This window comes from Pezoporus wallicus, unplaced genomic scaffold (genome assembly GCF_028554395.1).
Source record: "Pezoporus wallicus isolate ANWC-B61680 ecotype Strahan unplaced genomic scaffold, APGP_CSIRO_Pwel_v1 contig_3058, whole genome shotgun sequence".
NCBI classification, from domain to species: Eukaryota; Metazoa; Chordata; class Aves; order Psittaciformes; family Psittacidae; genus Pezoporus; species Pezoporus wallicus.
This window is the reverse complement of record NW_026641153.1, coordinates 517,510-544,434: the sequence shown is the minus strand read 5'-3', so window position 1 is coordinate 544,434 and position 26,925 is coordinate 517,510. Positions and strand designations below refer to the sequence as shown.

Below are 26,925 nucleotides of genomic sequence, written 5' to 3'. Positions count from 1 at the left end.
GGGTAAAATTAATCACAAGTTCTGAGAAGGTAGACTGATGCAATGTTGCTAGTCCTCACAATTTTATCCTGAATGGCTATGTAAAAAGAATTCTTTAAAGCTCAGCTCTTTGTATTTTTTTTTCCCAAAAAGGTGACTAAATGTGAATCTTCGTTTAAATTTTGCAGTGTAAAAGTTTATATTCCTCTAGTTGCAGAGGAAATCTCTGAAGTACGACCACATCATACTTAAGAGGTCTCAAAGAGAAAGCAAAGGAAAAGATATGCCAATTCTACTACTTGTTTTATGTAATGTATTGATAACTCACTTTTGCTGGGAGAGGGATGTGACTTGTGGTTTTGAGTGCTTGATGGTAACAGTAAGAAGACGACTTGCGCTTTAGGAATATTAATAGCAATTAAGAGCTTGGCAGCAGAAAGATATTTTTTCAGTCCCCTTTTCTTCCATACTTTAAGCAATTCATTGAACTCTGCATGTAAATAGAAAGACCAGAAGATAGCACTTAGCTTGCTAGAAATCTTTAGTACTTGTGCTATTTTTTCTAATATTAGTTTTCCATTATATTTTTCATTTGTTTCTATTGCTTTCATTTAAAATGAACATGCTACAGTGGTCACAGTAATATCTATAAATTTCTTCTTGCATTAATCAAAGACCTGGGGAAAGTATCCACTTCTGTCACAATCTTACTGAATTCTAATTTTCATGAAGTACCTCTTTTAGGGTTTTCTTCATATTTTTATTCTTCCGGTACTCACCAGATTGTTAGGAACTCATTGAATGAGAACCAGAACAGAGGTGACCTAGACTAAGAAAGTGTATCCATATTTTGTATACCATGCCTGTTACTCTCTACGTCTCAGGTGTTTGCATGCATCATGTCAGATTTCTTTGATTAGCTGGTGTGATATTCAGTAGCCTGTGTTCTCCCCAAGGTGCAGAAAATCCATATGTCCTAGCTGTTCTGCCTGATACAGAGTTCGAGCTTGAGTCCATGTTACCTATCTATCAAGTTACAGAGCATTCATTAAGCACTGCATACAAATCTTTCCTATTAAAACCATTCCACTTTGCATAAATATTCCTTGAGATACAAAGAGAGCTATTGATTCTTTTTAGCTGTCATTTGGCTCTTCCCTTGAAGTCTTCAATTAAAATTATTTATACAAACTGGAAGAGTAGTTGCAACAGAGTATCTGAAAATGGACAAAATGTTCTTTAAATCACAGGAATAATGAGAAAAAAATCTTAGGAACTTCTTGTCTTCATGAGATGATTCTGGTTTTGCATTAATAGTACAAATGGAATTCAGTGGTCTCTGACTTCATATTTTGGGGTTTAGCCCTAAGGTTTGCCATAATTTAGGAATTTGGGGAATCTTCTATCTCAAGCTTTAGGCTTAATACCTTAATTTGAGGTGGTTCAAAGCATCATATTAAGGAACACAGATGCCCGAATACAGTGTCAAAAGGGAGGAAAAGTTTGCCTCCGGTGGACAACTGAGACTGACAACATTTGGGGTGCAATTCAGTTGTGTAAACATAGGTGTCTAGTGCCATTAAAAGTGTCAGAGATCCCACATAGCCTCCTCCTGCCCTTCCATGCTGCAGTCTATTGTAAGTCTATGTCATACCTGCAAATCCTATATGAACATCTCAAGTGCCCAAGGCTGTCATAAATGATATTAGACACCTACTTAAACAACCGCATCCCTCATTCAATGCCTTAAGAAGAGTGTCATTAGACTGCTTTATTTTTCCTTATCATCTATTACAGCAAGCAGTGATTGATTCATTACTGTAATAATAACCTTTTTCTGACAATTTTAAGGATATTTGTTTCCCCTAGCCCAGTTTAAATCTCACACTTGTGGTTTTATGATCACATCAAAGAAACAGCAACAACCCTTTTAAACATAATAGGCTTAATTATCTCTCATTTAACCATTCCAACAACAGCATTATAAGAAATCTGATGGTTGTTTTCAGCCACCTATAATATTTTGGTTTAGGTATTATTGGTACCCAGAAAGAATATACCAATATTAGAATTGAATAATATATATAACTTGTTTCTTTCCTATAGTGGTTCTTCTTCAAAAGACTCTTTTTTTTTCAAGTCCAGATAGTACACAGAAATGTAGCACAAATCTGAAAAGAACAGCAATCTTTCATTTTGCTTTGATAAGATCTGTGTTTATACACAGGAGACAACTCATAGAATGCATGGTTTATGGCACTGTATTTTGAAAGCAAATCACAATTGTTGACACTATAATTTGACCTATGTTTGTGAGTCCTACGAATGGTAATACACACTTGCTACATGAAACGGTAAAATACTGGACATATAAACAGGTGAAGTTCTGGGTTATGTAAGTGTACCACCCAATTTTGTGCTGGAGAGAGTATCTAAGCAGATCTGCTTATATGTAGTAATTTAATTCTAATGGCTAAACCATTTGAGTAATTCTTCCAGCACTGACTGTAGAAAGTTGAATATGTTTGATTAAAGGTGGCTGAGGTCTGAACACGTCCAGCCAGGCAACATTCCACATGCACAGCTCTGTCTTTTAATCTAACTGTTTCTCCTTTGACCAGGTTTCTACAGCAGTTGTTTTTATTAACTCAGAAGCCGAAGGTGAAGCGATTTGTTGGGAAGAGAAAGCATAATGCAGATATGATCTATAATAATATAAACAATTCTGTCTTTTATGAACAAATGCAACATAAATCATATACACAAGACACATACTCTCTGTTTAACCAAAGACGTCGTTCTCAAGCTCCGTAAGAAGAATAAACTGAAATCTGCTGGTGCTCTAAAGAGCTTATCTTAGCAGAGAATGAGGTCATAGAGAAATCAAGAAACATGGTAAATTAAAATACAAAAGAGTAAAGGTGAAAAATCAAAGAGAATATTTAGAGCACAAATTATTCAAGTATGTGCAGCCTCACTTGCATCTTAATTCGAAGTCTGACTCCATGGAAAACATGGCTGCAAAGGCCAAAAGTGTAAACAAGGATACTAAAACTATGTCATACATATTGCAGTGTGCAAAATACAAAAGCAGAAGCAATTTTAAAAGATTTTTTCTGTCTACTATCACATACTAATATATTTTTATCCCATTTTACTGTTCATAATGTCATACACAACACAAGTGTGTATGATAAATCTCAAAAGCCCATAGATTCATTCTTCACTTTGTATGAACTCCATCATACAAAATCTGCAGATTCTGCTGTTAGGATATTTAACATAGGCCAGGAGATAATAAATACATTGTCATAATCCTTACAGTTATTAGGACAGTTTCTGTAAGTTTTGCAAGTTTCCAATTAAGTAAATAGTCTGCAGTGAACTCAGTGGCTGCCAAAAGCACTGCAGTTGCTGAAATAACTTTCTTCCTATCAAATATTTTTAACATATATCTCTCATGATTTGTCTATTTGTATGAAGAGACCAAAATACACATTGAAAATAACAGTCATCATCATCTCATGTAATATTTCATTCAATAAATTATGACATCTTGTTTCTCAACAAGAATGATTTGGGAGGGTGAAAGAGCTTCTATCTAGAATATAAAGAGGTGACAGGGAAAGTGAGAACTTCAGATTGGACTAACAAAATTAATAATCTAGAAGTGTATTTTTCAATATCATCAGTCATGTCACCTATGATTTCTTTTTAATTTTGTTGTTTTGGCATATAGGGCTTTATTTTACCTTTCAATTTTCAAAGCAGAAAGTAAACATTCAGCTGAGTTTCAGAGGTTTTTCTTTATTTTGTATTAAAAATTAAATAGATTAAGAATGCATAATCACCTCCACTTCCACGTTGGTGCAACCAAATACAGTCTGCATTAAAATCTGGGAGTTCAGAAATTCAGCTTTTCATTTGCATTTAACTATTATTTGAGAACAAATTTTAAAGCTAAAATTTAAAGCAAATTTTAAACCCTTTGAAAATTTAAGAATAAAGTAAGTGATAACTGTTAAGATACAATTTCTGCTGTATATTTAGAATGTGAAATATCTTTATTGACAGCTACCAAATATTTTGCTTGAACAACTTAAAGTTAACATCCCTGTACCTGAATGTCCCCATCCAAAAGGAGAAATATAGTCATTTTTGTAAAGTCCAATAATTATTGCAGTTAGCAATTCTCATCATAACTACTACAAATGTTAGTGAGGAGAAGTCTAATGGAGTTCAGCTTAAGATATTTAGGCCGAATACTGTATATGTCCAATTATGTGGTATACATTAAAGCAGAAATTCATGTTTAATCATATGTAGATGAATTTTTTGTCATTCTCTGAGTTTCTCGTTTGACACATGGCATAAGGTAAAAATAGTCACATTAGAGAAGAGGAAACATTTTCAGGCATAGAAATCATTTTCCAGGAGCTCTGTGAACCTTTAACTAATGGGGGTTACACAGACATTTCAAGCAATTTTGTTTTGAGTTCACTTCTAAAGCATCTTTCACTGTCTATTGCCAGAATCCAGACATTAGCAGAGATGCACCTCTCATCTGACCCTGTTCAGCTGTTCACATAGCCTTTGTAAGAAGTGCAAAGTTTATTCCAGCACTTACGCAACTGCCTCTTTGTAACTGATGGTTCTGACATTTTAAAAAATGCCTTGTTTATTTAAAAACCTGTAATGGAAATTTCTCAATAACACTGAGAGCACTTTCCAAAACAGTAGGTGGGCATGAAGTTAATCCTGATTAAAAGTGAAAAGCCCCTAGAAAATTTCATCCAGCCTTTTCTCTGTCTGCTCTGCAATCTTCTCCTCTCCAGCACTGACATAGGTGTGACAGTGATTCTCAGTTGGTGAATGGAGGTGGAGCTCGGGATGCAATGCTGCTGCTGTGTGCCCTGTGAGTGCAGCGGCAAAGCTGCCTGGGCAACACTTGATTATGCTCATCTCTTCCTTCAGTAGATTCCACAGGGGAGCAGCTCCCCTAAACACTGCTCCTCCATCATGCCCAGATAAGTGAGAACTGTGTACAGGAGCCAGATGAATTCTTGGTGACTGGAGGTCAGGAGCTTTGCCAGGTCTCAGCTATCAGTCTCAGGGGGTGATTAGAGGGTGGAGGAGAATGTGGTCCCATCCCCAGAGGCTGAGTGCAGGACTGGGAGAAAACTGACTGGACTAGGATTTGCTGGAGCTGAAGATATGACAGTTTCTTCTTCTTCTGCAGGCAGGCAGGGAGAAAAGCCAGTAATTTTATGCTCAGAGGTGGCTGGAGAGTGGGTGTTTATATGCATGTGCTTGGAGAAGGAGGCGGGAGAAGGGGGGGGCAAGGGACTAAAGAAAAGAAGAGAAGGAGCTCTGCAAGAAAGGTCTGAGAGCAGTGATGTGAGTACAGATTTTTTAAACACTGACACTTTCACTCTTTTTGAGGTATTGCTTGCTTCTTCAGCTCCTAATGAAAGTAAATTAAAATTCTTTGTTTTCAGCTAATTTCTGCTGCTTTAAGATCAGCATCATTGTATACAGTATTTGCCAAGACTTTCTTTGCCATAACTGTGGAGCATCTCCTGTGGTACTGTTGTGGTACTGCTGAGAAAAAGTCAGAGAATAATGGACACCTTTTCTTGGTAGGTCTGTTCCTTGTTCATAGGCTAATAGTGTCATGAAGCATGCTGGGTTATGCTGCTGCTCTTTTATTCATCATCTTTTCTATTCCACCATATATTCCAAATAACAAGTCTCAATAAGCAAAGGCTATCCCCAGCTGATGATTATTGTCCTGAATCCTGCGAATCCATCAGCTCTGTAGAAGCTGGCCGGGCTGACCTGGGGTTGCCTGTGCCATGGTGAGGAGTGAAAGAGCACAAGAAAAATTGGTGGTTTCTTGCTGGAGCAATTCAGAGAAAGCAGGCAGCAAAAGAAGGTGGGAAACTGGAAAAAAAAAAAAAGGAAATTGAGGGAACCTGACAGTGCTTTCATGTGTTGTAAGGTGCAGGTTATAGTTTAATAGAAACTTCATTGTGATTGTATGGGAATGACAGACATGCTGGATGTGCAGGGCGACATTAATCATACCACTGTCACTGGCATGTTACTAGGTTTGTTCCCCTGATATTGGCCAGAGTGCCAGCCAGGGCTTTTGATACCCATCTTCAATGGAGCCTGGTTGACTTTCTTCCACTGAAACATCCAGAAAAGTGCATGTACCGCAGGGCAGCCTGGTGGGCTCAAGCTGGTTGTGCCTAGGCAACTGGAGAGGAAGGCATCCAGGCACACACATGGACACTGCCTCCTGTCAGACCTCATCACTGACACCAGAAATCACCCGTGTATTTAACCTTGTTGAATTAATGAGAGGGTTTAAGGGTAGATTCCTCTGTAAAATTCCACATGAAATTCATGTGACACATGGTACCAAAATATTTACCACATTTGTGTTTGTATTTCTTATATCATTTTGGAACATTGCTTTATTTTAGGGGGGTTGTTCTAACATAAACAGGAGAAGTTAAAAATACTGTCATGTTACCTCTGGTCATTTTGCAGACAGGTTAGGATGGCAGCATCATTACTCAGAGTTCAAAAACACTTTCTGGTTTTTTTTTTATAGGTTGTTTTCAAGAATCTGTTTATTCTCATTCCCATTATTTTCTACATATCAGTATATTTTTTAGGCCAGATTTGATTGCATCAAAAGGGAATGCCGCTTATTATATAAGAAACTCAAGTGTTTCTAGTGCAGTTCCTGCTTATTTAAAGAAAATAGTTCTGAATTGTTTGGGGAAAAGAAGGGTAATAATAAGAATTGCATTTGAGTAAGTGTTCATGTCAAAAATGCTACTCCATCCGAGGTGCCAAGCAGATAGATTTTTCCTTTAGACTGTACAGTGTTGTAAACATTGTCCATAATCTGTGCAGTTCTGAATGCAGGATTGTGGTATTTAAAATCATTTCATTTGCTACAAGAATAATGAATTCTTCTTTGCTAGAGCATAGTATATGTAATAGCAAGTCAACTGGAAGTAGTATTTTTCCAAAATGTTGACAAATTTTTTAAAAGATTCAGACTGAAAATAAAACAAACTTAAGAAAATTTAACAGAGAAACAAAACCATAATTTGTTTTTTAGAGATTTTTAATTTAAAAAAATTGCCATTTAGCAAAATGGCCAAAACCTGGCAGTTTCTTTTAGCTAACCACAACCTAGAAAAAAATCTCAGAAACCACATTCTTTATATAACCTCTTTTTACCAGCTGCATCAACTTTCTGTTTATCAAAGCTCCTAATGGTGAGAAGTCTCTTGAAGTTTGTAAAGCAACATGCATGTTTGCAGTGCACGCATAGGCAAACGTGTAGTGTTGCAGCATTACTGGTGTTCCAGCAGCGACACAGGTATCAGTGCTCCCCCAGGCCACACAGCACCCCAGGTCTTTTTACAACAGTGTCTTACGCAGCCATTTTCAAAGGCCAGAGTTTCACCTCACTCATGCAATTCTATTTGACACTTCCAAAGATATAATACTTTTTTCTAATTTCAGCCTATTACAGATAGTTCATTATAAAACAATGGTATGCATATCATGTGTAGTGCAGGTATCTGGATGTATCTGAATGTGTTAAATAGTAACATAACATTGGTTATTAGTTATTATTGGTTATTATATATTATTATTATTATATAACCAATATATATTGCATATTGTATAAACAGTATAATTAATGAAGGCAAATTAATTCCATAATATTAATATATATACACCAATATTATATAACCAATATATGTATTATACAACCAGTATATATTATTAAATAACCAATAATTATTATTATTCGTTATAACCAATATTGGTTATAATACTAATAGCAGATGTATGTGTATGATGAAGTGCTGTTCTGTGTCTGTCAGTGGGTAGGTGTGCTGAACCTGTATCTCTGTAAAAATATACATGTGCATATATGTTCCATATATATGCATATATTATATTCCGTATAATTGCATATATATGCAATTTTCCATATATGGAAAATTAGCCCATAGCAGAAAAGAATGCATCTGTTTTTAGGAACTAGGGGAGGTAGATGAACTATAATATTATTTCATCCTATCAAATATTCTTACAGATGTATCACTGAAGGGCTCCATGCCATGGAACAGTCACTTTTACAGTGATCAGCCTATCCCAGGAATATGGATTTGACTTTCTGACATAGAAATATATCCACATATGGATGTTAACTTCATTTTTTATGTGTGTGTTAGAATTAGGAGCTCATTTTCTTCCAGTATGAATTGTGATTTGAACAGAACCCATTCTGGGTTTTCCCAGTTCTAGGTCTTTGAGAAGTTCAATGCAGGAGTGGCATTAGCCATAGAAATCAACATCAAGTTCTCCTTCCCTCTCTGTCTCTCTCCCAGATACACACATAACTGGAATATAGCTGAGGGGGAAAGCCAGTCCAACTAGAGGAAAAAGGAGGGACTAGAGCAAAGACCGCAAAGCAAAGGATAAAGCATGCTCTCCATAAAGACTGTATCAAAATCTGCTTGCAAACACATCAAATGCATGTAGAAAACATTTAATCTATAATTTTTCAATTTGAAAGTTTTATTTTTGAGTATTTAATAGATATCATAAAAGACACTTGAAAAAATCAGTCTCTGAGGAAGACGGGAAGGGGAAGGTCAGTGTGTTTACTCAGTGGCTGATAGCCTTCCTGTGGCTATGAAAGCAGCCCTATGTTGACAGAGTGATGCATAATACCTTGTACTGTATAATTCCATCCACTTCAACAGACTTCAGCAAGATTTTTACTCTTCCTTGCAGTGGCAGCAGGGTCTTCTCACAAATCTTAGAAATGGCACTGGCTACCATGAGTTTTTCGACTTCTGTTTGCATCTTGCAATAGCAAGTTGTAGGGACAGGCTATATATCAAACCTGCTCCTTCAGGTGAATTTAAATTTCTCATGCACTGTAGCTTTCCATCATTGCTATCAGTGGTGGACTTAGACCACCACCACTGGAAAAAAAGGGAAATCAATTTAGCTGGAAGAAAGAGAAATCACATTAAGCTCATATAATTTTTATTCCTCTTTCACCTCTTTACATTTCAGTCAATTTGATGCAACAGTATTAATTTGCCATTAGATGAAGGCACAGCTCATATTTTTGTGTTTGAATTAGGCAGCACATCTGTTTTTTTAATTTGGGAAAGTGAAGCATTTGAGGAAATTGCAGAATGATCACATAACTAATTTCTCTTTTAATGGCGACAGCTTTTAATCTCTTTCATGTCTTGTTGGCACATCTGGGTCTTACTTAGGTATTCAAAATCTTTGTTATGCCTCGAGAGCATCTTTCCCAAATGGATTCTATTTGTGCAAGTGAAAAAGAAGAATATATTATCAGTCATCCTTAACAGCCTCGCTTTTGCACTACATGAAAATAACCATACAGACAAGTAGTCGTTCTACACCTTTTCATAGTTGGGGAGGGGTAGAATCCTTTGGTAGAAGAAATGCAGAGAGTGGGTAAGAACCTAGTTGGGAAAACACTTAGTTATAATCCAAAGTAGAACCTGGCTAAACTCCAGTAGAGGAGAAGCACATCTCTTATGTGCAAATAGTTCTTCCCTGTACATGCAGAAGGCTTGAGATCGGACCTGAATATGATCTTTAACTTTACTCATTTTAACAATGGTATCATTTTTTGGACACCAGGACAGAGTCATTAGTAGGTTTGGAGAACGTGCTCTTTGTAAGATTGTCTACTAACAAGAAAAGACTGTGCAAATACAGAAGTGCCTTTCAGCTTCCTTGGCCAGCATGTAGGGCAGGAGACACTGAAACCAGAGGGATTTTTTCTACATTTTCTCCACACCATTAGGTTTCTCCCTTCATTGCTTCTAGTATTTGCTTTTTTCTCTATTTCCATGTCACTTAAATAACATTATCAGTTCCACTATTCCCAGCCCTCTTGTGCTAGGCTGGCTTTGAGGGATTTCTGGTGCTATGGTGCGCTTTCTGATAGCAACAGCCTAAAGCTGGACAAAGAGGCAGATGGTCTCAGCTCTATCAGAGTAAAGGCTGTCGTGTGCCTTCAAGCCCAAGTGAACACAGCTGGAAGAAAATGTGCCAGCAGTGGTTATCAGCAACACTGCACAAGAGAAACAGCTATGCTTGCTGTTATATAAATTCAGGATTGCTTCAGAATCCAAAGCATGTTCTCCAGTTTCCAGACTAAGTAGACCACTGATTCTCCCTCTAATCACTACACTTTCTGAAGCTCCCTGAAGCTATGCAAGTGTGAAACTACGCATACCTGTTGTCCAAAAGCACCTTTGAGAGGAATTCTACTGGGAGCATTTTATGGCGTTCAGCAGTTATTCCACAGGTTATTGCAATAGATCCTGGGGGACAGTGAAAGCTGAAAAAGAAAACAGATCACGGCTAATACCAAAATTAATGTCCTGTCTTTTTATGGTCTTTATCCTGTATCAAATAAGCACATTCAGAAGCCATATATCCCTAGCATTTAAAATAAATCATAGAAGTAATGTTAGCAATTGTACTGTAGTGACATTATCAGCATGGTATCAGATTTTTCATCACATAAGCCTCCTTTGCTGCCCCCGGGTTAATCAGTATACTCCTTGCCATGGGAATGCTAACAGTGCTGTTACAGTAGTTCTGTCATGAGGGATAACACTATACATATTTTTGGAGTGATAGTGAAAAGACTGCATAGTTTTATTCTCAATGGAAATAAAATATCAGAACTTCTCAGAATTTGTTTCTTCACAGTATAATTTCCTATTTCTTCACCTATAATTTCACTTCTTTATTAACCCTGAAGATCCAGTCTTGACAAAGTTTCAGTAGCAGTTTCCAGTGTTCCAGGTTCACTAGAGGTTAAATGTATCGATTCATTGGTTCATTGGTTTGTCTTTATGTATCTAAAATTTGAAAAGGCTAAAACAATTTCAGATTCCTTATTTAGAAAAGCTAAAGGACTGTCTCTTTGAAAATGCTGTCATTTGGTCTTCTAAATATTATCTGGGAACATAATATATAAATTTTAGTAGTAAAAATTAAGAAAAAATGTTTCGTAGTTGTAACATTTATGACATTGTTTTCAATTATTGTAAAAACTAGTTCTATTTAAAGGTTGATTTATTGTCCTATGAAAAGGTACTCATTCCCCCTGCTATATCTGCTGTAAAATTCATGAAATCTAAACACACAAAGTCAAACAAACAGTGAATTTATTCACCCAGCCATGCTTAGTTTGCTGGTAGGACAGTTATTTATAGTGATGTCTGTCTTGTTAGTGTCAGCAGCGCCAGCTTTGGTTTGAGCAATTCATAAAGACAAATTGGGGTTTCTTTTCGTGAACTTTTATCTTCTTGACTACAGTAAATGTGGAAACAATAAAAATTGGCAAGGATTCCTGCTTTCATTTTTATACCTAGGATTGTTTGAAGTTTTTTAGTTTAAACTTAGGTGGATTTCTTCTGATTGTGATCCCCATTGAAATTAATAACTATCATTTAACTGTATTTCTAAAAATCACTCATAAATATAGCAGACACTTACTGTGGTTTTTTGTCTGGAAATTGCTTTCTAGCAGGGCATGTATGTGAGCATTGTGTCCATGCAAGCCTGAAAAATTAATAATTTCATACTTGAGCTGTCATAAGAAGTAGAAAGAACAAAATCAGTTGTAACACAAATTGCCATCTATTTTTAAAACATCAATTTTTGGAGCAGGATTCACCAATATATTCCAGGGGTTTTGTGCCTTCCTGAGGCAGGACAGGGCTCTTAGACATGCAGCCAGTTAGGGTATTTTTAAAAACCAGGAAGAGCAAAACACCCAGCACACATCAGCTTCCTTTCTGCTTTCTCTAGCACTCTGCTGCTGTCATGCACATCCCAGATTCCTCCTGCTCCTTCCATTCTTGTATCCCACAGCTCACACGCTCATCCATGGCTCATCCTTAGTTATCTCCTGTCTCTGATGAGCTGCATCCCTTCTTTGTGCACTTCTCATGCAGCAGATGGTTCTTAGGAGGAAGTTTGTGAAAAGGCTGTCCCATTCCATACTGTTTTCACAGCTTAACAAATAAGGGTAAGTTGTGCATAAAATATGCTTGAGAGAAATTTTCCATGATTTGCCTTCTGTCACTATGGCTACTATCTCCAACTGCACAGGAGACTACAACTCGCTCTCAGTTTTTGATGGACAGAGAAGCAGTGCACTCTCAGGAGAGATGATACCACCTACTTTGTCAGAAGCAGAGTAGAAATATTGTAGAGAAGCGAATGAAAAAAAGAGGCAGTCTTTTGGGAAAAATTAGATACAGTGATCATTTTGGGAAGGGCTTTTCAACTACAGGCCACCCGTGGGATGATTCACAGTGAAAATATTAGGAGATGGCATGCATACTGTGAGACTGCTTTTTCAGTCTGAGCAAATAGACTGATAGGTGATCACAATCATTCATAATAAACATTTTAATTTACTTTTACTCGTTAGCTAATTAACAAATTAATAAATTTAAACATCCAGAAAATTATTTTCTAAAATGGAAGGTATGATGTGTTCTCATACAGAACAGAGAATTAATGCCCCTTTATATGTAAAATCTAAGATTTGAATATTGAGCAGTAATTGATGTACATCCATAAGGCAGCTTAGTTGTTTGTAAGTGTTAGGATCCAAGCATGAAGCTGAACCCCTACGCTGCACTGGAGAATAGAATGCAGTTAGGTATTTACCCTCCAGTAGCGTTACCATTGTTCAGATGTTTACTGCGGTGGAAATGAAGTCGCATTCATTGTGAGTCCTCAGTGCTATAAACCGTACAAGAGTACTGAAAATTCTCAACACTCTCATAGAAAGCTTACAGACCCGAACAGAAAATAGAGAAGGTGAATGAGACATACAAGGAGGCAGAATAGCTACTGGGAGATTGGATAATCCTCATAAAAGGAGAATGTGTTTTTTGCCATGCAGCAATAAGGGTGAAAAGTGACCTTTTCCACACCATTGTAAGGCTGGAGTTTCCTGTGTGTTAGTTACAACGTACTCTTAAAGAAGGGGCTTGGTGGGACTTTTGTTAATGATTTTGATTCATTGATCTCACCAAAAATTTATTATGCAAGCTGAATTTTGTAGTTTAGTCTCAGTGTCATATTCAGGAGTAGGCTGGAAAAGAAAGTATAAATTATTCAGTGGTGAAGGTGTTAAATTGTTTGGCAAAGAATAAAAATATATTGTCCTTGAAAATGAGTGCTTGGCAGTGAAAGAGGCTCTAGAGATATTAAGATAACGCTTGGAAGGAAGGTAGGTTTCGTAATACATTACCCTCTATTAACCTGGAAAAATAGAGTAAAACCTGAGAGAACCAAAAGGAACTCCACTCTTTCTCTTTGCTATGCAATTTTAAAGCAAGTAATATGTTTATACATGCCTGAGAAACTACTGAGTGGATCTTTTGGCATAGAAATAATGTGAGAAGCTCTCTGAAGTAGAAGTAACATTGATATTCATGATTTTACTATCCCAAAAAGATAAAATAGAGGTTAATAAATAAGATAAGCATGTATGAACGTAAAGGTTGAATGGACGTTTTAAAAATCAAAAGAAGATAATTACTTCGATACTAGTCTTATATTTTTATGAGATATTTGTTAAGGAATTGGTAGTCAAAGATTACTCCATTTTAAATGCACTGAAATATTTATACATAGGAGACTATTAGTAAAAATCCATTTATTTAATTGGAAATTATTTCACTGTTTTGCTACATTTAAAATCTGCTCAATACAAATAGAATACTTTCATGTAAAAGCAGTAACCAGTAGTAGTCCAGACTTATTTTGAAGTATCTATTTCTATCTCTGGAAAGTGCTGACCTTATAAATTCATTTGAATGCTTTCCAGATACAGTAAGATATGAGAGTCTGTATATAAATCTATATATATATGCACAAATATAAATGCATAGATAGATATTCTGAACTTCTGGTTTGGCAAAGCAATAGCATCTCTAATAAGAGGGATGAAAGCAGTGAATTAGAAAACAATTTGTTATAAATGGCAGGATTAAGGGCACAAGATGTTTAGCCAGAATCAGATTCTTCAGCATAAAGTTAGGGAGTAAATTTATGGTGTTAACAGCAGCATCTGGGGCAACAGTAATTGTAAAAATTTCTCATGGGAAGAATTTGGATGCATATTATTATAATAGATTGAACTTGCTAAACAATACATCATAGCAACATCTTCAGATTCGGTGCCTGGAGTTTGGTCCCTCATCCGTGGTTTCATCTGAAACAAGCACACTGATTTTCAGAGATACTGAGTGCTGGCAGCTCCTATCGAGCTGTATGAATACACAAAAAAAATCCACAAATCAAAGCTTTTAGTCTTTAAGTTAATTATCTGATGGATGATGGAGAAATCAAATTTACACCAGTCCCACAGAGTCAGCTGCTGAAGTTAGGCACCTGCATGAGCACTCTTTGTGAGTGTAGCAAGAAAAACAGTATTGATCATACAATGGTAGAAATCATGGTCTTAGTAAGTAGATAACAGAGTTATAATATGTCCCACTTCTGAAGGTTATCCCACTTCAGTTACAAGGAATGTCTTGAGTAACCAGAATTTTCTAAAATCAGAATGAACTCTCACGGTGTAACTCTGTTGATTTAAAATGGAGACTAATCCAACTAATCTGACTTTGCACGAAGTGTCCAAGTAACTGCTGGAAGTTCATGAAGAACTAATTTAGTATGTGACTAGTAATTGCTTGTCCTCATGGTGCTAGCATTACTCAAAGAAAGAAAAAAGGTCTGCTAGCCATTTCAATGCACAAGTAAAACATGACTGCCCATTACTAGAAATTCCCAGCTGCATATGTATTTCAAGATGTAAAGATATTTGTCTTTATGCTGCAGCCACTTTGGAAATGCTCCATTTAGTTCCTCACCTCATTCATCTCCCTCTTTCCTTCCCAGCAGTTTGTGTCGAGAATTAGCAGTTGCAATGGCATGCAGTTGAGTGTGGCTGGAAGTGTCTTCCACCAGACACAGGTGGCACTTTGCCAGGATTCCCAGTCAGGGACAGGGGCTGTTTGGTGTTTGCATCATGCTCTTCCATACCCTTATGCCTTTAGGCTGCTGGGAGGCAGGTTGGGCTACTTTCGTCCCCCCAGGAGCCGTTACCTGGATAAATGTGATGCTCTGAGTGCAGAAATAAAATATTGTGCATAGAAAAGCAAATGTGTTGTAAATTTTGACCTCCTTTTTCTAAAGAAAAAGAAGGGTTTAATTTCTACATGATCCTCTGCACACAGTGACACCTTTCAAAGTGATCCCAAATAGCTATGCAAGCATAGCATGCTTTTTTTATCTTGCTCTTCAGATCCACTGATGTTTTGTCATGCAGTTCATTCACACCGGGTATTTCAGGATGCACAAGGAGCTCCTGCAAGCAAAACCTAGACAGAACAGGCTTACATAATTTGTAAATAAAAGGCTGCCTTGAAAATTGGACCTTTCTCTTTTTATGTGGTCTTGCCTCCAAATTACTTATCTTTTAAATAATTACTTTTTGGTAAAGAGGCAATTTTAACATCCATGCTCTGCTTTTAGATGCTTGAAGAAGTGAAAAACTAGCTAGCTAGGAAGAGAATTTGCCTGCTCTTTAGCACTTTATGAGCAGCATTTATTTAAGCATTCTTTTGCTATTGCTTTACTTACATTTTTAATCTGCAATGTTTCATGTTTACTGGATCAGCAAGTAATCAAGGTCTTTAGATTATTTTGGAATGTATTTTATTCCTCTCCCCAAAAAAAGTTAAATGCCTCTATTTAAATGGCTTTTACCGCTATATGCAAAATACAAATAAAATGTAAATAGTTTCTTCTACTAATCCACATCTGCCTGAGTGTAATTACATGATACATGCTGGTTAAGCACAAAAATTCTGAATAGGCAGCTTTGTAATTAGGCATATGCATTGGGTCACAGTAGAATTAAAATGGGTTCTAAAAAATCATATAAAAATGGCACCTGCTTACTCAACACATCTGATTCTTGGGTAAACTTGCACACACGTGTCTGTGTCACGTCATTCTGTTGGCCCTGTGGAGAAAGCCAATCTCCGAACCAGAGTGCTCAGTCCTTGCAATGGTGGGGACAGATTTTTGCCCAAGTTAACCACTTCTACAATGTTTTTTAGAATTACTGCCTTTTAAATGTGATAAGCAGTTGATTTACATCTGTTGCTCAAGTTTCACTAAGCGGAAAATTTAGGCCTATCTAATGCAAGTTTGAGTACCTGAAATGCCTAGAAAAATATTTTGATTTCCTTTTTTGTCAGATTTTGTAAATAATTCTTGTTACCCTGATTTTTTCCCCTGAACCTCAGTTTCCACAGTCCAGCAAGTGCAAGAAGGACCCATGGAACTGTGGTTATCTGTCAGCTTTGCAGAGTTTGTCAACACACTGGTAAAACTTCCTGTGTGAGGTGAAGACTGGGAAACAGTTCTTCCATGCCAGTATGAACAGAGATATTTTACTGGGATGTTCAGTGTTCTCACATGCCAGCAAGTGGTCCTGAAATTGAGTGCAGAGGAGGCAACTGAGCATTATGTTCCCCAGCAGCTCTTTTCATTTCACTGTGGCTGCCACAGTACTATCTATCACTTAAAGCTGATACAAAGCTAATAATAAAGTGGTCAATTTTAAATCCAGCTCTCCCAAACAGTAGCTGTGGTTATTATATGCATGTACATCTCCCCAGGTTACATTCTTGATGTGTTTTAGCCACTGATGCTCCTTTTTAAAAGAGATAAGTTAAAATTTTCTTGGCAGGTATTTTAAGGTATTTAATATTAATATGCAATGGTCATCTCAAACTGTAATCTCCTTTAAGAAATTATTATAATTACTGCAGTAATGAGTATTAACGAAAGGTAGGGCCAATTTTTCAAAGAAAAGATAAACCAGGCCACCATGAACTGCAGGATCCTAGGTTTTATACTTTGTCTATAAAAGTAATAACATGCAAATGTGAGACCCAAATTGCTTTTTACAAGGTTCTGTGCCAGGTCAGAGTACAACAGAGAATTTCTGTTTATGCAAGTCCTTTTGAAATCTTTTACTTCCAAAGAAATGCCTCTGCCCATTCATAACAAAAAATTACTTATTCAAACACTGGGTTAACACCTATGGCAAGTGGAAGGAAGCTGAGATTCAAAGTTTCAGAATGTGACTACTGCTAACTAAAGGATTCTTCATGCACTAGGTCTTTGCACTGCTTCTGCTAACTGTATGTGCACATGTAAAAATGGCTCATTTCTAATGAATCTTCTCCTTATTGAGCATCAGTCACATGCTGTTGTTATTAAAATTACCCCCATGTTTCATATCACAGTACTGGAAACATGCTAACACCTCTGATTTCATTATAAATAGGCTGCAGTGCCAGCAATCTTGCAGCGCTTTGCAGAAAGAGAAGACAAGGTCACTGCTGAGAAGTGACAGAAAAAGCTGGTAATGACAGCAGATAGTGTGGGTGGGCAGGTGAAGGGAGAGCTTCAGCAATAAAGTAATCATGTATTGCTAGTTCTGAACCTCATGCTAAGTATGCATATGCAAAATATATATGGTTGTGAAATGCAGGTGGGAATAAGGAATGCTGGAGGAGTTAATGGAGTTTACCTGGGCTGTAAATCCAAGAAAAAAATAAAATGAAATAAAAGGTAGCCTGAGCTTTGCAGAGCTGCTGCTGCTTCCTGTGCTGACTTGGCAAACCATGGGCTCATTTTAGCTCTGTGGCTATTGGCTTGTACAGGCTGCAGGGCAGCAGCAGAGATTTCTCTCATAACTCACCAAATCACAGTGTTCTGTCATATTTTAAGCACATGAACACAGATACTAAGGGTTTGATCCAGAACCCATCAGAAACAATGGAGATATTTCCACTAACTTTGAATATGATTGTAAATTAACAACAAAAATCTAGTCTACATTTTTCTCCTCTGCATTCAGACTTAAACATTTTAAGAATTCTAACTAATAATAATAAGGCCAGTCTAGTAGGCAATTCAGTTCACTGAGGTACCGTAAAAAATCCAGCCAGGAAACTGAACACATAACAATAATAATAAGAAACAAGCAGAGTTTGTATACAAATGGTAGGAACATGGGTAAGTAAATGGAGGAACTTACCTACTAGTGCAAGATGTTTATACAGACATTGCAGGGGTAATAAAAACATAGCAGAAACAGTAACTGGAGTCACTGAATAATATAGCTTCTTCAGAAAGGAAGGAAATAGAGCTGGTAGCATTACATGAAACATGAAGGTAATTTGTGATGAAATTAGTTATGTCAATAAAACAGATTCTGCTTGCATCAAGCACTTCAAGCATGAAAAAAGTATTTTTGCAGAATTAATGCTTGTGTACAATCCCCAATAACTCTGCAGCATTATTGTAGAGAGGAATGTGAGTAAGAATCTGTCGTTAGAGGATGTTGAATCTCACAGATTTCTTCACCAGTCACTAAAACAACAAATGACATTGATAGTTTATATCTGGTTTTTGATTTCAAATATGTAGGTAACAAAATGTGATCTCTAACCAAGCATTCAGACATGGAGTCAAGTAACATTATGTGACAAAAATAAGTCATGGTCAGCAAATTTTAATAAACAAAGAAACTAGTTAAAGAAGTGAAAAAATCTGGGCCTTCATGGATATTTCTGCAAAGAAGATATCAAATTTGCTCAAGTTCCACATAACCGTGTTGTATCTGACAACATGGGATGAGGTTAAATCATCCAGGAAGTCCCCTCTAGGCCTATTTGCCTTATTTTGTCAGTTAAATGCAAGCACCTTAAGTGAGCAGAGGTAATTCTGAGAATTTGATAAATTTGGCCACTGTCAGTATTCTCTAACATTCTTTGACTCAGTGTTGAATTTGGGCATTGGCTGCTGGACAGCAGAATCTTGGTTTTGTTCTTCTGATAGTGCAGATGTTTGAGATATGGGACAGGATATTTATTATCTACTCCACTGGCTATCTATTAAACCTGCCAGTTCATCTAGAGAATCTCATTCAGAAGCCTTCTGCATAGACCAGCCCTCATGGTCTCCCTCGTCTCTGAACAGTATCAAGGAATATATGGCTATGTGTAGAGTCCGTACAGGCTAGTGAGGAAGACAAAATTGGGAAGAGAGACAGACATTGATGACACTGAAGTACAGAGATATCCAGCCTGGAGAAGATAAGGCTTAGAGGGATCTTTCTAAGGTATGTAAACACCTGAAGGGATGGTGCAAAGAAGACAGAGCCAGGCTCATTCCAGTGGTGCCCAGTGAGAGGACCAGAGTCAATGGGGATGAAATGAAAAACAGGAGGTTCCCTCTGAACGTCAGAAACACTTTTGTACTGTAAGGGTGACCAAGCACTGGAACAGGTTGCCCAGAAAGGTTGTGGAGTCTCCATCCTTGGAGATACTCAAAAGCCACCTAGACATGATCCTGAGCAACTGGTTCTAGGTGGCCATGCATGAGTGGGGGGGATTGGACAAGCCGACCTTCAGAGGTCTCTTCCAACCTCAATCATTCTGTAATTCTGTAAGCAAGCTTTACGCATTTTAGTAGGTTTAGTTCTGAAAGCCAGGCAAAGTTTGATGCTTAATATAAATGTTCTGAATAACTTCAGAGATACCCACTCACTGTGAAACTGTGATTTCTGGAGGCAGACTATGGCTTGCTCAGAAAATCAGGCAGGAATTATAAAGGGGATCACTATTATGCTTGTCCATATGCACCCATTATTATTAGAAGCAGCAGGAAAGAACAAGCAGAAAAGATGCTGCAAGAACATTTGAGGGAGATTTTCTAAAGTAGAGAGGTTCTGAACTTTGCATTAGCATGTCACTGGCTCTGTAATGATCCCAGACTTCTCTTTCACTACCTACCAAATGCTGGGTACTTCTCTCTATATCAGCAGTGAGGAACTCTCAGCCTGGAAAATGAATTAGATTATGAGAAACTCCTACAGTCCAGAGATCTATTTGAAGGATTTCTGAAATTAACCCCTTTTAGTCCTCCTCCTTGTCTCATGATCTGAATCTGTGTCTCCCCACTGGAGCTGCTTTTCTGACTTGCACGTAGTAAATCATGCCTTTTCCCTCATTCCTCTTAACCTCCAGCCATATGTTCTCCAAATGACAGTATATCATTATGGATCCCAAACAGTTCAGCTGTGAGCGAGTTACTTCAGAGTGTGTCTAGACATGCTATTCGTGTTATACCTCAGAAATCACAAAGACCTTTAAAAATGTTGATTCAGGAAATGCTGAAGGATTTTCTGAAGGCTGTTTTGTGAGGGATATGCAGTGTTATTATTTCAAGGAGTTCTTACCCAAGACCTTCTAATGCTCAGTTTTGCCTGTGTAGTGACTGGGGAAAGGAGCTACTTGGCCTATATATTTCGTGGCTGAGCTCCTTTTGCACAAGCTAATTTCTTTTCACTGGAGACCTATGTAATGTCAACTAGTTTATCTGATTTATGAAAAACATCTTGATTTAGGTTTTAGATCATAGCTAATCCTGTACAAAGTGAAGGGGTGAAAACAGACAGTGATTTACTTGCATAACACAATAAATGCATTATTCCTTTTGCACCCTGATTAAATATTGCAAGAGAGGATGAACAAACAGATTGGTCTCCTCCCACCACATATCTGCATTGCCTTCACTCAGGGAAATAAAGACTGCATGGATTAAAAAGTTGCAAAGGGCATTAAGGCATAAGATAGTGAAACAGGCACATGCTTTGAAGAAGTCTCAGTTCAATAGTATCAGTCCTCTTACGAGCAATGTCAACCTCACTGCTAATGTGGAAGCCAGGGAGGAGAACGCAGGTAAGATCTTTCTATACCACGGCATAAGCAAATCACAATTAATTGCAGCTATTGCCATGATAATTTAGTATAGTACATTCTTTCTGTCTTTTAAATCTTGACTTTTGAAAACTATTTTACTCTGAGCTGCTTGAGAGAGAAACTGGCATTCTATCAGCAGTGCCTGTGAAGTGACCTTACTGCTTTTGCTTATAATTTGAAACTTATGATTCACATTTAAGACAATATTAACAGCTCCTAAGCTTTCTGTGACTAATATTCACAAGCTTTTAGACAAAGACTCTTAACATTTTTTCCCTAGGCACCCTCTGAAGGAATCTTTCTCTGAATCACAATTTGTGCATATGCAATTAATTACCTTCAGACTATTAGACAGGCTGATCATGTGGGAAATGACCATTTCATTTTCACATAGAAAGAGCCTTTGCCTTTTGTTGTCACATGGAAACAGCCCTTGCACTGGCATCTTGATGATGCTCTTTTTTCCTCAGTTCGCTTGATTAGATCTTTTGATTGAAGTACTCAAAAGGCATAATTTCATAAATACACTTGAAGCAATTCCACACAGACCACCTCATCCTCCATAAATTAATTCTCATTTTATTACTGAATTTTCACATACCATTATAAAATGTTGCATTATGATAGGTCAATTATAGAATTGTGTACCTCGTAGACACCTCTCAGTGTTGTCTGTATAAGTTACGTCCTCCTAATTGATGGTAGGATAAGACAATCTTCACTTAGAAAAATACTTTAACTTCTGGAGTTCTCTAACCAAACATCCTTCCCTTTTGTTATAAAGATACAAACTTTTTTATTAAAATGCAAATTGACTGTGGGTCATCAAACTATTCTGAATATCATTTATACTGGTTACTCATTTTTATGTTAATATGCATCTTAACAGTTCTGTAAAGAAAATTATTTGTGGCTATAACTGTATAGATCCATTCTGACAACAAGAAAGAACTTAAACTTTTTTTCTGAACTTTCCAGTAACAGTAATTGGTGGGTGCATGAGCAACCTGCAGACCCATAAATAGCCTGTTGTCTTAAAGTATTCTGCTTTAAGTATGTATACTATGTATGACTGGTAGCTCTGTACTATACATGAGACAAGACTTGAAGGTAAAGATAGTATCTTTTACTTGACTATGTGGTTTAGCTAAAAGTATTGAACTGATTTTGAGACATTTGCCTAGATTTTTCTACTAAAAAGCTGTTACATCTACCTACAAATTTTTCTTGTCATTGTCCTTGAACCATCATGGATATAACAAAATGCCTCTAAACATCTCTATGATAGGCAAGATACAGTTTAGTTTATGCCTAGAATAGGAAATGACTGTAGGAGTCCTGGATGTCTGATGGAAAGTAATGAAATTTAATAGGAAACTGTCAATACCATGATCAATGCAAAAAGTATTTCCTTATGCACTTGCACCCCTAGTCATTGATTCTTAAGTCCAAGAGTGCTTATTATTTCCTTCGTTTTTTCCTTTTACTCTTCACCAAACAATGGTATTTCTTAACAATCAACCCTCCAAGTAAACTTGCATTTTATCTTCCAGAAAAAAAGTAATCTGTGGACTACATTGAAAGCAGACAAAAAAAAATGTAGGGAAGAAATATTGAGAAAAAGGTGTATGTCTGGATCCAGCTAAATTTTCCAGTTGTGAGCTTCCACAGAAAAGAAATAATACTGGCATTGTTTATTTGAATTACATTTGCTGGCAGACAAACTCTACTTTTTTGTCTCCAATACTGAATCAGTATGTTGATCTAATTTATTTTACTTTTTAGTAGACTACTATTTGATTAAGAGAAAAATTACACTGCATATACAATAACTGAAGTTGTCACTGTTTTTTTTTCTCTTTGTAGGTGATGTCATTGTCTATATTAATGAAGTTTGTGTCCTTGGACATACTCACGCAGATGTAGTCAAACTCTTCCAGTCTGTTCCTATTGGTCAGAGTGTCAACTTGGTGCTATGTCGTGGATACCCTTTGCCCTTTGATCCTGAAGATCCTGCCAACAGCATGGTGCCACCCCTTGCAGTAATGGAGAGGCCTCCGGTAGTGGTAAATGGAAGACATAACTATGAAACTTATTTGGAGTACATTTCTAGGACTTCTCAGTCTGTTCCAGACGTAACAGATCGACCACCACACTCCTTGCAATCCATTCCAGCAGATAGTCAGCTTGATAGCACATTCCCACCACCTGCCCATGATGATAATGTATCAATGGCTTCTTCTGGGGCCACCCAAGCTGAACTCATGACCTTAACCATTGTGAAAGGGGCCCAGGGCTTTGGCTTCACTATAGCAGACAGTCCTACAGGACAGAGGGTGAAGCAAATTCTAGACATTCAGGGATGTCCTGGTTTGTGTGAAGGTGACCTCATTGTTGAGATCAACCAGCAGAATGTACAGAACCTGAGCCATGCAGAAGTAGTGGATATACTTAAAGAATGTCCTGTTGGAAGTGAAACTTCTTTGATTATCCATAGAGGAGGTAAGTTTGGAAAGTCTGTACAATTACAAAAATGTGTGTAAAAGGTTCTAAACCATAAGGCATACATATATACTCACTACATCCTTGTGTGCTAGATTGGAAATTAATTTCTATGTTGTGGGAGGTAACACCATTGGTTCTGGAAAAATGTGTCTGCAGTTAAGTATCCCAGGCAAAATCTAAGCTGCTTGTGCATTCCTTTTTGTGTTTTGAGTGTCAATGATCCCACCTCTTTATAAGGGTAAAACTTGAGCAGTTCCAGACCTTTCACAACATAGCAAGTTGTATGGTGTCTGCAGCAAACTCTTATTGTCCCAAAGCAGTGCTGCAAGCTTTAGATATAATTGTATATATTGACTCATTATGGTAAAACAAAGAGCAATCTGTGAGCTCTTTACAAGGTTACTGGTTTTAATAAGCTATTTTGCCTCCTTCACTGTAAAGGTGTGGTACAACAGGTTTGTTACTTTCTTGACAGCAAAGATCCATAGTATGTTTTTTCTCTGTTTTTAAAATAATAGCTTCTAGCAACTTAGTTTTTCTGTCCAGCCTGACACATTAGGCTTGAATATGCTCCACTGGAAGGGGAGGGTCAAGATTTATCTGTAAGGAAACAATTACAGAAGAAGAAATTTTAATACCTGGACAGTGATAAGTAATTTCATAGTTTTTAATATTTTAGCCAAAAAAGTTTCTTCAGTGGCTTGAGATGAGCATCCATCACGATTTATTATCACCTGAACCGAATAATGATTGAATTTCTTTAAGATCTTCGTTCCTCTAAAGGCATTCATATGTCCCTTTATACATGTTACTCTGTGCTTCCAAATTAAAAAATAAAAAGGAGCCTATACAAAAATACTAAATATTTTACTTCTGAAGATTAGAGGTTGGGAAGTGAAGCTTTAGTGTTTGTGTATGCCAAATTTTTGTCATTAGAAAACCTATAAATCCTTAGAACAAGGAATATAGTAACTTTTATCAAATTGCAGAAATAATAAGCGTAAGGTGTTTAAAACATCCGTAGATTCACATAGTCAATAAAGTATTTTTCGTACCTATATTTAAAGAATGATTTATAAGAGACAGAATCTGACATTTCTTTCTAATTAAACCAAATTAAGAGTGATAAGTAAAGGCCAAGTGGTGTCACTGTTGTGTATGAACTTGGAGAAAGCTAATTGTTGCAGAGGAGCTATATTAGCATTAAATCTGGTTTTATTTAACATCCATCAAGATTCTGGAACAGCGGAATAAGCAACATTCTTTTCTTCTGAAGATGCTAACAAATTGTGGAGAATTGCATAGCAAAAGAGAGTATGAAGGGAATTAGAAGGGTTAATGTAACCCTGAAAGATGGGATTTTATTTTGAAAAATGTAAGTGAATCCCCCTCTAGAAGAAAACAATTCAGAACACCAATCTTCAGAGAGAAGTGGAGTGTGAAATCCAGTATGTTGAACAAGCTTGTGTAATAATAGACAGCAAAATAGGTATTTCAGCAATCAGTGCAGGACAGTAGCAAAAAAAGAACCCTGAAGCAGCAACATACTCAAGCTCATGAGGATAATTCCCCTCTCTCAAGAGGATTCTTCTTAGAGCATTGATTCGTGATCGAAACCAGTTGATCAACATGATAGTTTAACAAGTTCTGGTGCATTTACTGAGCTGTGGTTATTTTCTACATATCACTGTGGCAGACAATAGATACTGGACTGAGCTCAGCCCTCAATAAAAGCAGTGTAAATTTGCAACATCTTGTCTTCTGTCAGGCCAGAGGTACAAATAGATACCCTAGGTCCAAATGTGATAGTGTGATCCTCTTAACCATCTGTATCTGGGGCAGGGGATGATTTATTGTTTTAGAGAATGCCAAGAAGAGAAAGAGAGATTGTTTTTTTCAAGGTAAAACAATGGCTGATACTGGAGCAACTGTTTGGGAGTACTACAGAGTGACTAGATTTAATGGCGTGATACAGAGCAAAGTAAAGTTTACTATCAGAAATCTATGTGTATCAGAAATAAGGGTATACCTTAATGCAAGGCTGTTTGACTCTGAAATTTAACAAAATGTGTACTCAACTTCACTTTCAAAAGAAGTGAAAAAAATGCAGTCTACATGAGATGGCTAAATCACAGCTTGAGAGAAATATGAGTACTGTTTTAAGAGGACAACGTGGGTATTTTATTTTTTTCCCATAAATTCACAGGAAATGGGAACCCATGTGACCAAATATGCGTCAATAATGAAGTTAATATCTATCTGTATAGCTAGTTGTCATGTCTCCTTTTATAGCTCCTGGGCAGAAATGGGCCTTTCTAGTGTGCATTTCATGTCATTCTTATGTGGATATTTCAATAAGCCAGGTGTACCCTTGAAGTATATATTCTGCTTGACTGACTATAAAGGGAATTGAGTAGGATGGATTCAGATGTGTGTGTCTATCCCACATGTTATGAATAAGAAACAGATGATAAGATTTGGTCATGTGAGATAATGTGAATACAAAACAAAATTCTAGTACTTGGAGAAAGCTGCTATGATCCTAAAATATTTAGTCTGTGACACCATTGAAGCAAGGCATGCTTTCTCATTACTGATGGATCCAGTTGTTATTTTATTATCTCTAATGTGTAATGACACTTGAATAATACCTTTCTTTTCTGTCATTACCCTGTGCCTCCTGTCTTTAATGTCTCATTTTTTAAGATAAGACCAAAGTAGTATTCCTGCCTGTGGAAGAGGAAGGCTGTGTTTTGCATAAGGTTTTGTGTTGCCTTGTAATGTATTCTGTTTCAGATGTGAATATGTCCTAACTGCATATTTCACTGTGTCAAATCCACTTCTGTGACTTAATTTCTCTTTCATCCATCAATCTTACTTACATTGCAAACAGGAAACAGATCAACATTGGCTGAGATACATTCTAACTATAGGGAAAAAAAAACATCCTATATGGGAAAAAACGCTCTCTCATGTGTATGTAGAATTGCGTGCTGCAGTATTTAAAAAGCCATTTTCCATCAATTTTAGGAGGTCAACAGCCAGAGTCTGCTGGAGAAGGAAAAGATGGAGGAATGGCAGTGCCCAAATTTAAAGAGGCCACTAAAGTAAACTATGAACCAATACCAGAGATTTGTCATGGGGTACATTTCAGCTGGAGGAAGTAATTTTAAAGTTTCTAAAGCAGAAATAGTAATGTACCTGCTTCTTTAAAAAAGAAAATAATAATCATGGAAATAATGTCATTTTGTATCTAAGAAAATACTAAGCACCAGTTGTTTAGATGACAGCTATGACACTGTATGGCTAGAGATCTTACAATCTTTGTGTTTATTATTCAGGTTCTTTGCTAAACAAAGATGTGCTACTTAGTGTGGTTTCTTTGCACCTGTTTTTGCTGACCAGCCATATGGTTTTCATTTACTGTAAGCTGACAGAAGTGTTCATACTGAAAAAA

The 26,925-nt window shown here is 36.9% G+C and overlaps 1 protein-coding gene across 15 annotated transcripts in view; it reads left to right on the top strand.

Annotated features, from left to right (window-relative positions):
• The window catches only part of MAGI2 (membrane associated guanylate kinase, WW and PDZ domain containing 2), a 739,872-nt gene that overhangs the window by 597,751 nt on the left and 115,196 nt on the right, over positions 1 to 26,925 (top strand). For 14 of the 15 annotated variants that reach the window (XM_057422529.1, XM_057422520.1, XM_057422530.1 and 11 more), the window contains one exon: positions 22,830 to 23,465. The exons of the other annotated variant lie outside the window; for it this stretch is intronic. In XM_057422529.1, the coding sequence (XP_057278512.1) occupies positions 22,830 to 23,465 (636 nt within the window). The remainder of the gene's footprint in view (positions 1 to 22,829; positions 23,466 to 26,925) is intronic. 15 annotated transcript variants of the gene reach the window in all.